This window comes from Primulina tabacum, chromosome 16 (genome assembly GCF_025594145.1).
Source record: "Primulina tabacum isolate GXHZ01 chromosome 16, ASM2559414v2, whole genome shotgun sequence".
Taxonomy (NCBI): Eukaryota; Viridiplantae; Streptophyta; class Magnoliopsida; order Lamiales; family Gesneriaceae; genus Primulina; species Primulina tabacum.
In genome coordinates, this window is record NC_134565.1 from 8,034,290 (window position 1) to 8,050,187 (window position 15,898).

General features: G+C 34.8%; 1 protein-coding gene across 1 annotated transcript; it reads right to left on the minus strand.

Moving 5' to 3' along the window:
- Window positions 1-8,260: 8,260 nt before the first annotated feature.
- Window positions 8,261-8,629, minus strand: LOC142528321 (uncharacterized). Its single transcript, XM_075633364.1, has one exon. The coding sequence runs from the start codon at window positions 8,627-8,629 to the stop codon at window positions 8,261-8,263; it is 369 nt and encodes a 122-aa protein (XP_075489479.1).
- Window positions 8,630-15,898: the final 7,269 nt, after the last annotated feature.

Sequence of the window (15,898 nt, forward strand, 5' to 3'; positions counted from 1 at the left end):
TGACAACACCGAGCACAACATTGACTCTGCTGACTATGATTTAAGTAAGTCTTTTTCCCCCAAGTTTTATTCTGAGGAGGCCTTGGCATTGTGGCCCCTGTTTATTGAGAGAGAGCTGATTGAGGAGAAAAATATTGATGTTGATGCATATGGGAAACACAACTTGATTGAGTTTTTAAAGAACCGAAGGTTGCTCTCCACTGTCACTACTGTTATGCCCTACTGCCGCCGTGTTGTGTTGGAGTTCTACTGCAATCTCCTGGGCAGTGTTGGAGATGAGGAATCAGTGAAGTATGGGAGAGTGTTTGTTCGTGATCGTATCTACAAGTTCTCACCTTCTGTGATCAATGCATTCTACAACACTCCTGATGTTGAAGAAGTTGAAGAGAATCTGGACATAAATGCTGTAACCTCTGTGCTCACTGGAGGCCTGATCAAAGTGTTCCCTGACCATCCCAAGAAGTTGAGTGCTGCCAATCTCACTTCTTTTTTCTCTGTGATGCACAAGACCTCAATTTGGAATTGGACACCGTCAACCAATTCTACTACTGTGACTAGATCTCAGGCCCTGATGTTGTTTTCTATTGGTACTGGACGTGCCTTTAACTTTGGGAAGCTGGTGTTTCAGACAGCATTGCAATATGCTGAAGGAGACTTCAAGAAAACCAAGCTGCCTTACCCTTCACTGATTTATGGAATCTTGGAATCTCAAGGTTTCATTAGGGATATTAATGAAGATCACTGTCCTGTCGGAGATTGTCTGAAGATTTCTCCTGCTTATTTCAAAGGCAATAGGAAGATCGATCTGCCTTGGCTGAATTCTAGTGTTGCTCCGGATGTTGGCAACACTGATGATACAACATCTGAGCCTGTGCCTGAGACTGCTAAATTGCCTCCTACAGATGTCCCTCCTACTGGTTATATAACATTGTCTATCTCCTACATTCAAGCTCAGATTGCCTATGGTCGACAACAGATTGAAAATGCCAAGAAGACCATTGAACATTATGAAAATCAAGTGGCTGATTATGAGCTTCTGCTGGATGTTGGTGTCCATTCTGGACAAAAAGAGGGAGTAGATACAGCTGGAACCAGTGTAGATACAGCTGGAACCAGTGGAGCAAAAATGGCTGATGATGATGATGCTGGCAGTAATGAAGGATAATGAGATTTTGAGTTTTTTTATTGATGGTTTTTGTACTTTAGTTGTTTTTGTATTTTCTCTGATCTGAGTTTCTCCTGATTAATGAACTGTTTCGATGTTATGATCTGAATTGCAACATCTAACATAAAACATTTGTTTTAACTGTGTTTGTTTTCAGAAGAGGCTTAACGGTAGAATTCAGGGGGAGTCAACTAAAGTTGGCTGAGTCACTGATTTGCTAACTCAGGGGGAGCTGAGTCGTATAACAATTTTTGGGTTGTTTTGTCCAGAAAGGCAAAAAGAGGAAGATTGAAAGGAATTTTATTCCTTGATATATTTTCCTTTTTAATATCTTTAATGTTTTGCCTTTCTAGACATGAGAATAATCTCGAATTGATGATATGATCTCGTGTAGACTTAATATTTGATATGAAACTATATATGATATGACTCATAATATCTTTAAGATATGATATCATAATATCTTTAAGATATGATATCCTTGTTTTAAAAGAGTTTGTTTCGTAATGAAATTATTTTTTCGATGTTTAATAGGACTCAAAGGAGAAGAAAAAGGTGGAGACCGAGAGCATAAAAATCCTGTAGAGACGAATTCATACGGAGAGTTTTTGAGATCGAAGTAATCTCGTGCCATTGTTAAAGTGTGGCTGTGAAGTGCTGACAACATCTGAAGACAACGCCTAATCACTGGTTTGATTAGTGTGTTGATTTTTGAAGACTTTTTCACTTCTCAGCTGATGCATCCTCTGTTTATTGATTGTACGGTTTGTTAGAGATTTAGGATGCAATTGGTTTTTACTCGTCTTAATTAGGGAGTTGGTTTATTCTTTCACTAGTATTGGTTTTTGTAAACTTACAAGTTTTTCTAGTGAATTATTTTGCCCTGAGCCACCGCGCAAGTATTTTATACTTGTGCATAATTTATATCTCGTCTCTCGTATTATTATCATTCCAGTTGCGTGTTAATGTGTTAAACTATAATTTCTACTGCATGTTGTCGTGGGTGTTACAACACCTACATTCTGATATACACAACACTCATCCTCATCACATTTACCATGTGGAAACGGAACTCTCAATATGTAGCAACAAATTTTGAGATATGTGGCTAACAAAGTGTGATAGTGTGAATCAATTGGTTTTTAGTAGTTCATACAATACGTACCGACAAAGATGAGCATGAAAAAATATGGCTCTTAGTAGGTGCAAAGGTTATTGATCATAATGAGTTAGAAGTTGCAACGACAATCTAAAACAAAATGTATTTCATGTAGCTAAAAATATTACTAGTCATGGTGTATTGAATGATGTAATAAAATAAGAAAAATAGTTTCTAACAATATATTAATCATGAGTAGTAAGATTGTTGACCATTATAATTACAAATATGGATATATTGGAGGAAGAGAAATTTTGTGTTGAAATTATGTACGTTATACATAGTAATGATGTTGATTGAAGTGAGTTCATCACTGATAAGTGCAAATCCTATAGAATTTTAGGGATTTTATTTTTGTGTTTATCTTGAATTTTCATTCCTTATTTTGTGATTATTTGATTTAATTCGATATTATTTGTAGATTTGAACAAAAAGGAAAAAAGCCTAGTTTTGGAGATAAAAGATTACTGCATAAGATTTCAAAGTCAACAAAATATCAAAAGAAAGGAAATAAAATATTCTTATGATTTATTAACGTGAGAATCTTGGAGTTTTGGAAAAAAATCTCGATTTGGATGATTATGCCAATTAAGTGGAGATAAAAGAGAGAACAGCAGAGAACTGAAAAACAGAACACTACATGTGAACAATAGTGAAAGATAGGAGAGAAAACGGAAGCGAGGAGACAGAAAAAGAGAATAGAGAGAGGAGGCAGAAGACTATGTGGAAGATAGTAGACAACTTCCTCTTAAAAACTCGGAGGAAGAAGGATTTTAGAATTTGAGTGATTGTAGAAAGACAACTTCAAAAGAGGAATCGTGTCAACCACCATGAAATTTTCTTATCCATTCATAGATTTTATTCTTATGAATTCAAACATTGTGTATTTGCTTTATTTTAATTTTATGAAATAAATTTTTTTAGACTAAGATCACAATAGGGTCAAATAATATTTTATTTGTTATTTGATTTTATTTTCAATACATTATTTTTCTTGATTTTAATTATTGATTGATGTTGGTTTAATATTTTTTGTTAATAGTCTAATCATCTATTTAATGTTTGTTGATTAATCATGAATCAAAAGATGATTGATAGCAACAAAGACACCATCAACACATGGTAAAACTGAATAGAAATAATATTCGATTTCAGTGTGTAGTTTTAGGTGAAAACTGAAATTTCACAAATATTTAATGCGTTTAGATATAATTAAATTCAATTAGAAATAATTGGACTGTTAGATTTAAATAGGTTTATTAACAAGAGAAATCGTTTAATAAATAAATTGGGGATTTCACCGTGATTGTCAAGAGTTAAAATAATTAATTAAATTTTAACACGTGTGAATATAGTATAGTTTGGTACCTTTGTATGTTTTAGTTCTTTTTTTGAAGTTGAATTCCTCCTTGATATTTGAATCTGTCGTTTTTATTGCAATTATTTTATTTAATAGTTTATATTAATAATCCATTTATCATATTTTTATTTTTTTGTCTAGTTGTTGTATCCAAAGTAATTGAGAGCAACAATTTCCAGCAGCAACGTATTCTGCTTCTGAAGTAGACGTGGCTATGGAAGTCTGCTTTTTACTAAACCAGGAGATCAACCTATCACCAAGAAATTGACAAAAACCACTGGTGCTTTTTCTATCCATTTTGCAACCTGCATAGTCAGTATCTGAATATCAAATAAAATTGAAAGAAGAATCATTGGGATACCATAGGCCGACATTTTGAGTACCCTTCAAATATTTCAGAATTTGGTTAGCAGCAATATAATGTGATTGTTTAGGGTTAGACTGAAATCTTGCACAAATACAAACATCAAACATAATATCATGTTTACTGGCAGTAATATATAACAATGAGCCAATAAGACCACGATAACGAGTTACCTCTACTAAAATTCCATTTTCATCTTTGTCAAGCTTAGTAGATGAACTCATTAGAGTGGAAGCAGCAGAGCATATTTCCATGCCAAAACGTTTTCAGTAGTTCCTTTGTGTACTTAGCCTGAGTTATGAAATTCCTGTATTGAGTTGCTTAATCTGCAGTCCTAGGAAGAATGTCAATTCTCCCATCATATTCATTTCGAATTGTTCTTGCGTTATCTTAGCAAACTTTTCACACAATTTGGGGTTAGTTGACCCAAAGATAATGTCATCAACATAAATCTGTACTAATAGAATGTGCTTATTTTTAACTAATGTGAATAAAGTCTTGTCTATTGTGCCGGTGGTAAAATCATGATTTACAAGAAATTGTGAGAGAGTGTCATACCAAGCCCTAGGTGTCTTTTTCAGACCATACAAGGATTTGTGTAATTTAAAAACATGATGCGGCAAGAAATGATCAATAAAACCTTGGGGTTGTTCAACGTAGACTTCTTCTTGCAGTAGACCATTAAGAAAGGCACTTTTCACATCCATCTGATAGACTTTGAAGTTCTTGAAAGCAGCAAAGGCTAAGAATATTCTTATTACTTCAAGCCTTGCTACTGGTGCATAGATCTCATCATAGTCTATTCCTTTTTCTTGTCTGAAACCTTGAGCCACTAGTCTAGCTTTATTTCTAACCACATTACCTTCTTCATTTAGCTTGTTTCTAAATACCCACTGAGTTCCAATAACTGCTTGATGAGATGGTATAGGTACAAGAAACCACACTTCATTTCTTTTAAATTGATTCAGCTCTTCTTGCATAGCTTCAATCCAACTGGGATCCAGAAGAGCTTCTTCAATCTTCTTTGGTTCATCCTGAGAAATAAAAGCAGCATGCATATATTCATTTATCATTTGCCTTCTGGTTCTTAATGGAGCTGCTGGATTTCCAATAACCAAAGATGGAGGGTGAGATTTTCTCCAAACAAAAGGGATTAGAGGGATTTCTTTTTGATTTAATGGATTCGGATCATGCTCAGCTAAAACAGTAGCAGGTTCTGGAATGTCTGCTACTGGTTCTGGTACAGCATGTGTCTGAACAACTGGTTCTACCAGAGGAATGTCTGGTTCTGGATTTTGAGCATCTTTGACCCTTGGTTCTGCATCATCTTCACTATCCAGTTCCATATGAATTATGTCTAATCTGTTACTTAGATTTAATATGTTAGAAATTCCAGGTGCATTGCTATCTTCATCAAAGACAACATGAATAGATTCTTCAACATTAAGAGTTCTATTATTGAAAACTCTATATGCTTTTCTTACTGCTGAATATCCATGAAATAGTCCAGCATCTGATTTTGAATCAAATGCAGACAAATAATTTTTACCATTATTATGAACAAAACATCTGCAACCAAACACATGAAAATATGATACATTAGGCTTAATCCCTTTCCATATCTCATATGGAGTCTGATTATGCCTCTTGTTGATCATGGTTCTGTTTTGTGTATGACACGCTGTGTTGATTGCTTCTGCCCAGAAGCGCTGAGAGATGTCTGCATCTGCTAGAATTGTTCTAGCAGCTTACCTTAAGAATTCTGTTTTACCTCTCAGCTATTCCATTTTGTTGAAGCGTTCTGGCAGCTGAATATTCATGATGAATACCATGTTCATCCAAATATAACTCAAGAATTTTGTTAGTAAATTCAGTGCCCCGATCACTTCTGATTTTAATGACAGAAACTGATTTTTCATTTTGAATTTTTTTCAGAAGCTTGATCAGAAAGCTACTGGTTTGATCTTTTCCAGCCAGAAATATTACCCAAGTAAATCTAGAAAAGTCATCAACAACAACAAGAGTATATTTCATTCCCCCTAAGCTCATGATAGGAATTGGACCAAACAAGTCCATATGCAATAATTCCAAATATCTTGATGTTGATTTACTACCTTTATTCTTGAAGCTAGATCTCACTTGTTTGCCAAGTTGACATGCAGAACATACATGATTCTTAACGAAATTAATATCGGGTAAACAATCAACTATGTTCTGCTTCTTGAGATTATTGATAGACTTGAAGTTAAGGTGATTCAATCTCTTTTGCCATAGCCAATGTTTATCACTAAGGGAGGCAACTAAAAATGCAGGAACATTAACATGATCTTTGTTCCATGATACTTTGTAGGTGTTACCTTCTATTTATCCGGTTAAGACTATAGACTCATTGGCATCTTTAACTGTGCAGATGTGCTTCTGAAAAGCTACTGAGTAACCATTATCACACGGTTGACTAATACTGATTAAATTGTAACAGAGATTTTCAACCAAGAGTACATCATTTATAGTGATATTACCATGGATAATCTTACCCTTACCCACAATTTTATCTTTTGAGTTGTCCCCAAAAGTTATCTTTGGTCCAGTACAACTCATTATTTCCGAAAGTAGACTCTTTTGTCCAGTCATATGTCTAGAAGTAGACTCTTTTGTCCAGTCATATGTCTGGAACATCCACTGTCCAGATACAATGTAGAGCTGCTTATCTTGACTTTCTTCTCTTGTTCCTGCAAGCACAAGTTTTAGTAACTGGTACCCAATCTATTTGGGTTCAAGCCTTATTAATCCTTTAGGAACCCACATTTGTACGATTCTAGGTGACCTTGTACTTCGGGTATACCCAGAGGTGTGTGAAACAGAGGGTCTGTTATTTCTAACAGTATGCATTTTAGGATGTTGTTCTTTCCTTCTATTTTTATCATCTGGTGTGTATCTTTTCTGAATTGATCTGCAGTTATAGTACTGGTAGTTTCTAACCTTCATAGAGGGTTGTCCTCCTGAGTTGAATCTTCTACTGGATCTAGCACTCTGATGGACTCTTCTCTTAGGTTCAACATAACCCAGAGCACGATGATTACTTCTGTTCATCTGATCTACAAACCTTTCAACTTGAACAGTTGGTACTACTGGTTCATGTACCACACTGGATTTAACAAATTTAATGTATTTTCATTTGCCCATATCCATTTTTGGCTTTGTACTTGTTTCAGAAGTGCTTTCATCATTACTGAATCCGAGACCACTCCTGTCTCCAGATTGCTTCTGTAATTCTTGCATCTTCTCTAATGAAACAGAAGACTTGTTCCATGCATTTACCAGAATCGATAGCTTCTGATTCTCAGACTTCATCGTCTGGTAATCTGCATTTACTCTGTCATTCTCAGTTCTTAAATTACTTATCTCAACTTCTAGATTTCTGTAGCTGTTTTCTTGCAAGCAAGAAAACTTACTGATTTGATTTTTCAAGTTTTGATTTTCAATATTAACTTCCTCGAATGACTGAGAAAGTCTTGAGTACTCTTCTACCATGTCGTGCAGTTCTTTAACCAAATCATTTCATGTAAATTCATCATAATCGAAATCAAATACCTCTTCAGATGTCGAGGCTGATTCAGTGTTTGCCATGAGACATTTGACTTCTTCTTCATCACTATCACTGGAGTGGCTATCTGAGTCAGAAGACTCAGAGCTAGAATCCGCCCACTTTGATTTACTTTCCTCAGCAATCATTGTTCTGCGGTCTCTTCTGGACTTCTTATCATTCCGCTTGTACTCCTTCTTCTTCTGGCTATCTTTTTTAGGTTTCGGGCAGTCAGCAATAAAATGTTCGATTTTTCCACAGTTGAAGAAAGCCATATCATCAGGTGGTTATTCCTTCTCGAAGTTCCGGTTAGTGCTTTGGTATGCTCGGTGATTCTTCTTCATGAATCTGGAAAATTTCTTTACGAAGAGGGACATTGCATCATTGCTGATTTGTTCAGCAATCTTGTCAGATGTGATTTCAATAGTAGCAGCAGGTGAAACATTTGAAACAACTGCATCAGTAGCAGTAGCATTAGCTGCAAGAGCCTTGGTAGGAGGATTCAACAAGGGCTCTTCTCCGTTTCTTACTTTCAGTTCAAACTCATAAGCTTTCAAGTCTGAAAACAAGTCATGTAGTTCCAACTTGTTAAGATCTTTTGAGACTCTCATCGTCATTGTCTTGACATCTCATTCTCTGGGTAAAGCTCTCATCACTTTGAGTGCTACTTCTCTATTGCCATATTCCTTTCCCAGAGCTGCTAGCTCATTTACCAAGCTGCTGAAACGTTCATAAAACTCGCTCAGAGTTTCTCCAGCTTTCATCTTCAAATTTTCAAACTTTTGCATTACCACAGACAACTTGTTTTCTTTTGTCTGTTCATTTTCTTCACAAATCTGGATAAGTTTCTCCCAGATCTCTTTGATTGTAGGACACATATTGATTTTGCTAAAGGTGTTTTTATCAAGTGTTTTGTAGAGAATATCCTTCGCAACATTTTCTAAGTTTGCTTTCTTTTTGTCCTCGCCTGTCCATTCACTTCTTGGCTTTTCAAGCATTTGTGGTGCACCATCAATAACAGCAATAGCTGTATTAGGCTTTAGAATTTTTAATGGACCATCTGTGATGACAAACCACATGTCATCATCTTGGGCTGCAAGATGGGCTTTCATACTGATTTTCCAATCATCGAAATCTTCTTTTGAGAACATAGGAACTTTGCTGAAGTGTGCCATTCCTGTTGTAAATTTTCAGAAAAAGAAAAAACTGCTCTGATACCACTTGTTGGGGATCGATATAGAGTTTAGAGGGGGGAGGCGAATAAACTCGTTCCTTTATTGGATGTTTTTGCAAAGGGTGCTAGAATCATGTTAGAGATTATAGCTTATCTTGTTCGAATAAATATCCATCAGATCACAATAATAAGTGCGGAAATGATCTGATGGTATGAGGGTGAAAACAATAAAACAGTAGGCAGTAGATAGTAGTTGTTTCTGGAAGTTCGAAGATGAAAACTTATACATCTACCCTTCTTCTGTTTCCAGAAGGTATCACTAAAAGACTTTGGCTATTACATTACAACTTTTGTACACATCCACTTCAGTAGGACTTACCCTTAGGCTACTGAAACTCTTAACTTCACAACTCAGTAATACGAATACAACAAAGTTCTGAAAAAGACTCTTTCCCAGATTACAGACTCTTCTCAACAAGATGTAGTAAAGTTTATAGCTTGTGAAGAGATAACGAAACAGCAGCACAATATGATCTCAGAAGATCAGATAATTGCTATAATGAGTGTGCTGCTTTTTCGTATGTTGAGCTTTTGAAGATAACGAGTAGTTCTTTGATTTGCTCAAAATAACGTTGGATAGATAATGTGTTGCTTGATAAAATGATCGTTGTTTCCTATATAGGATTGATCCCTATATATAGAAAGTTTTGAATCCAACGTCTATAAACAAAATGGCTTCTATGACTTCTGAGTAGAATCAGCATTAATACCTAAAAAAGGTCCTGCAGAAAGCTTCAGAATAATCATTCTTTGTTTCATACCAACACTCGTAAGGAGCGTTAAATGTCTTCATACAGCATTAATGGTGCAATTAATACTAGTACTAGGTAAAGTAGCTGTAACATTTAAGACTTGAAACTATCAAACAAAAGACGTTAAGTTCTTCTTGTTTAAGCTAAGTTCTACTTCTACTTTTCTAAGTTCTGATTCTGCTTTTCTAAGCCGTTAAGTAATCGAAAAGTACTGCTTCTACTTATTATATTGTCTTCTGATTTAGCTAACACATCCTACTGGCTTCGATTCTCATCACCACAATTAAATTAAGTCTAACAGGCTAGATGGTTGGTTGAGAGCAAGCAAGGTCTAAGTAAAAACATAATTTATTGACATTAAAGATTTTTGTGCACTAGGGCCATGAATTTACTACAAGAGACATAATAATTAATTTACTATATATTATATTATATATATATTTTTTATTATCAACATAAAAAAATTCAGGAATCCACTTTCTTGCTTATAAATTCCCCCAGAACATGCCTAAATAAAACCAAGGCAAGGCAAAACAAACACTATCCAAGATCAAGAATTTGCCTTTGAGTTCTTGATTTCCCACTTGATAATATTTGTACCATTGAACAAAACTTCCCAACATCCTCCCCCCTTCCAAACAAACACCGAAGCTCTACAAAAAAATTGGAGAATGCCGACGATAACTCTAGCCTTCACGTCGCCTCTTTTGCCTATTGCCTAGATGCTGCTAAAGATAACTACAAAACCAAGTCGAATTCTAACCCGCCCTTGAGTGTTACCAGCTTGTCAAGCTCAAGGGACATCTAAGATGTACTCACTAATCTACGGGTCGAGAATGTTACCAGCTTGTCAAGCTCATGGGACAGCCAAGATATCCTCACTAATCTATGGGTCGATTCGTTTTCTTATCGTAACACTAGCGAGAACTTCGTGTTTAAAGTTGTCGATTCAAGATCCCACAGCTTCATTTAGCTTCTGCCAAGAAATCCCTAAAGAAAGCAAGAGCAGAGTGTTTGGTGCTGACAGCTACTTTAACATGAAGCTGGAGCGTCAAACCGGAGTTCCGAAACATGATTTTAAGAACCAATTGATGACATATATCCCCTTCATAGGACCACGTGCCAAGCTGAGAACCCCAAGTTTGTGCTCTAAGGAAAGCAGCTGGAATAGCCAAGCTCCATTACTTACAAGCCTCGCAAGATTCAGAACCCAAAGGAAATAGAAAAAGACCTTCGGAGGACGACGAATTTTCGCTCGATTTGGCTGTCCAGAGCCTTGTTTCCACTGAAAAGATGTTTGCGTTAACGAAATGGTTGCATATGGAACAACATACTACCCGAACTTAATCAGAACGTGTCGATACTGTCGCGTTTATCCCACCACCAAATCTTGTGACAAAAGAAACTTTTATATTGAGAATCAGTTTTCTCGTGTCCAAAACACAACAGAAGTTTTAATATTTTTAATTTGACTTTCAATAACGTTTTTGGACACTCGTATGTTTGAACAAAACTAAGCATTCATAGGGTGTTTATTAATATACCTTCAGTGAACTGATTACTTGGCACCAATTATTCCGAGATTGACTAAAATAGCTCTTGTAATATTCCCTACAAACAATCTTCTAAAGTCTTCTTTCTTCAATTCTCCAATCTAGTCCACGAATAGAGTGTTTACTCCTCTTCTAAATTACACTATAAAATTTAGAAGATATTTAATGTTGATATAAAAATTTATTTAAAGGTTAGCTCAAATCCTAAAAGTTGTTGGAGGTGGCCGAAATTTTGGAGTATTTTGAAGGAGAGAATTTCGAAATTTGCATGAATGGAGGCTATGATTTGTTGCCTCCTTTCTTAATATTGAATCCTTAACCTAAATTTCTTAATTATAGGTTTAGGGTTCTTTAATTAACATTAATGAGTTTAGTTAATTAAATTTGACTAGTTCAATTAGTTTAATTAATTCATACTTCAATGTCCATTAAGAACTTCAATTAATTAGCATGTTGGACTTGTACTCCTACAAGCCCATTGTACATATATCTCATTACATTTAATTAAATTTTTATAAACTCAACATTTGAGTTTAATATTTTAAACTTTTAATTTTTATGAATTCAACTCCTTGAATTTATTATCTCACAAATTTATATAAATTCAACTCCTTGAATTTATTGTCTCAACAGGAACATATGATTCAGTGCTTGTGTGACTTCTCAATGGTTCAAGGATACAACTAGATGTGGGTTCATAACTCTTTGTGATTCAGGACATTGTCCTTTATTCAGGCTTACCCTTATTTGCCTCATTCTATGTACGAACATTTGATCATGAGAATATCAGAAACAATTTTCTTATTAAATACATTGAATCATGGTAAGAGCGTCTAGTAGCATCGTCGCATGATTTTCAAAGTATTAATGATAATGCCTGCAAGAACCAATCAGGTATGATTAACGTGTTCATCGAGAGTTGCATATTGGATTCGATAGCTATGTGATACATTCATGAAATATTCATAGTGTCATCGCATGTACAACCAGAGAATCTTTGTCCCTAATGTACATCTTATACTCTGGCCAAAGATCTAATGCACAACGGTTTCGTTATATCACATAGGATATCAACACCCGTAGGTGAGTGGTGAATTCTCGACTACAATGCACTGGCTCCTACATATGTCGCAATTGCACCCAACCTCGTCACCTTATGACCCTCATGAAGTCGGTAAACAAGTCAAAGCACAATCCTAGTATGTAGATGAAACGTCCACTACTCGTTTTCTTAAAAAGTACTAGAATTTTTTTTATATCCTATTAATTTCGGCCGAATACATCCCAGATACATATACTTTAAAATATTTTGCATCATTTTAAAAATAAAACATCCAACTATATTTAAAATCCAAAAGAAATAGTCAAAGCATAAAATCGTCAAACATTTGCAAATCCTAACTTAGCAATATTTCAAAATAAAGCCAACTCTATCAACATCTCAAAAACCACTCAAAAGCATAATAAAATTCGTAAAAATATCTTTAGCATTAACTTAAAACCCTAAATGATAAACATAAGTCATAAGTGCGGAAGAACAAGCGCTGGTCCTCGAGTTATGCGCACTTTCAGTCCAGCAAAGTTATCCATCAAGACCTCCTTCAACATTAATATCACAATCACTTGCATCAATCACACCTAGTAAGTCTAAAGACTCAACACACTATATTCTTGATAACAAATAATACGTATACAGATCACATGCAACAGTGAAAATACTTTTATGTAAAATAACATTTTCATAATCATGCATAAACTTAAAACATTTTCCATATCAACATAAACATATTCATATTCATATCATCATCAACATATTCATATTCATCATATACGTATATGTATTTATTCATCGTTGAATTCAGATCGTTAATTGTGACTTTCGCATTCGTATTGGGGCGATGGATCCATCTGCATGTAACCACAGTACTAGGCGGCGAGGACATCAGCTACACTCTCACCCGTCAACTGAGTCTTGGCCTTACGTATTAACATATCATCGTATTCGTATTAGTCACAATTACTTCACATCCTTCAACATTTCATATTTCCAACACTTTATAAAATTCATGCATATAAATATCATTTTTCTTTTAAACCAAGCATGCAACTTATCTTTTAGCATCAATATTTTATCATAAAAATCCTATAAACATTTAAAATAACAATGTTAACATATAAAACAGCATTCATAACACTGTCATGACGTTTACTATTTTCTAGGTCTAAAATTACTGTTTTACCCCTAGACGTAAAATTTCACGATTTTGACTTTTTCTTATTTCCGTTGACTCTAGACCATCCCAAATAACTATTTAAGCTTAAATTAAATTTCTCATATTTTATTTAGCTTAAATTGATGGCTTTTCATTTATTCTTTAATTATGAATTATTAATGTGTTTTAATCCCGAATTAAATTCAAACTTTAATATAAATTTTCCAAATTTAAAACATAGACTTATAATATTTGTTTTGCCCTCATGAACCATAATTAACCCCCGCTGAACCATGTTTCAAACTCTAGCCCTAAAAACCCTAGTTTCGAACCATGCACTAAACCCTCGAGCCATCTCACTTTTTCATCGAGCCATGCTCGAACCACCGTGAACCATCTTCGGATCAGACCCCCATCGACTCTCATGAACCCTCTGGACCCCTAGGATTTGACCCTATCTCCAGCTGAAGCCACAGAAATCGGAAGGAAGCTGCGGCCGAGACTCCTACAAGTGCTAGGACTCTTGCAACTCACCTAGGACGTTAACCACCGAGCCAGCCCCTGACCCAGTCCCTTGTGCACCCTCTTAGGATCCTAGAGACCTAGCCTAGCCCTAGCCCAGCACTAAGCCCCCTGTCCGAGCCACATCACTTGTGCACAGCTGCTGCACCGCGTGATTGCCCTCGGGTGGAGTGCATCCTAGGACTCTTTAAATCGTGTAAAAACGTTCCAAAACCAATCCCTAATCATGGCAGCACTTTCACGTACATATAAATCATGTTTTGGATCAAATAACATGCTTTAAAATTCATGTTTTGCACAAAAACGAAAATAAATAAAAAGGGGACATGTTTTTTTCATGCAAATCATATTTATGTGAATATTGTGGTGTGATGATGAGTAAAAGAGAGAATATGACGTGTCTTTGCATGTTTAACGCACGAATATCCGTTGACAAAGCGAAGAACGACAACGAGAGACCTTGTGTGAATTTACGTTAGAATTTTCGAAGCTTTCCTTGCTTGATTTTGGTGTGTTCCGTGTGATTGTGTTGAGAGAAAAGAGTCCTTGTAATTGTTTAGGGGTGAGGGAGGGGTGGTTTAGTAATTTATATTTAATTAAAATACTAGTAATAGCTTAGGCCCATTAACAAAGTTAGTTAGAACCAATAAGCCCATTAGTGCTTTAATAAAATATTTCATCTAGTAAAGTTTGTTAAATTATTAGTCGGATTGTCAAAACGTACATATTTTTGTAGAAAATCATATACCGATAAAATTTATGTCTCGGCATATAAAATCACTTCAAAACTCCTTATTTTTAAAAATAATAAAAAGCATCAACATTATTTCAAATAATTAAAAACAATTATTTAATAAAAACATTTTTCATTTTTCAGCCATCGGTTTCTGTTCCTCGATTGCATCTCAGACAACCTTTAAAAATATAATTTTATGCAATCATGTAGAAAAGTACATTTTAAATGTGTAAACATTCAAACTATATTTAATTCATGAAATTAAAACAATTTAATTAAAATACATAAGATTTAATAACTTGCATGCATGTGGTTCACGTGGACCTTAAAATTTTCGGGACGTTATAGTAGAGCCTCAGTGTTGTTCCGAGTCGTAAGTACTAATGATGTACAATCATAACCACATACTTTTCCTCTCGGTGAATGATCATCACTTGAAAACTTCGAGGAAGGGTTGTTCGGCACAATCATCATATATTTACCCATTTGCATGATAGGACACCTGATTAACAAAAAAAATGTATATTTATTAAATGTTTTGTATAATATTTTATAGTTTAAAGTGTAATAAATATTTAAGTTTTATAAATTTTATAACAACTTGTATAAAAAATATAAGTGTTGTATAATTGTATTATTTTTGTTATTTTTACAGGTTTAGAAAAACAAGCAAAACTTTGGATTGAAAAATGAGATAATACTTAAACATGTATAAAGTTGATTTCAACGTCCACAATATTGATGAAAATCTTGGGATAAAATTCTTCTCATAATCGAGATCAAATTGAGCAATAAGTGAAAGCAGTGCCAATGAAATTATTACTTTACCAAGTTTGAGTATTTTGACCATATATGTCAAAATACTTGGTAACAAAATATAAAATTTTACTACAATTCAGAAAACTTAATTATGAACAACATTTGTTTTATGCAGAAGAATCAAATCTGTTGGCAAGATTGTCAAAGATGGAGTTCAAGATGCAAGACTTGGGTCATTCATGAAGAAACAATTGAACCAATTATATGTAAAAAAATAATATCTTATTTTCTTTGTCTCCTCAAATTGGCCTGTAAATAGAGTGTATTGTTATTAAGGAAATCATCTCTCATTTTATAAACAAAATTTTCGAGGCTTTGCTCTCTTATTTCTGCCGAGTATCGAAGCGCTGTTGCAGTACATATCCGGAGCAGGAATTCGAAAAATCCTGTGCAAAAACCCCTTTCTTTTCACGTTTTTTCTTTGAGCAAGATCCAAGG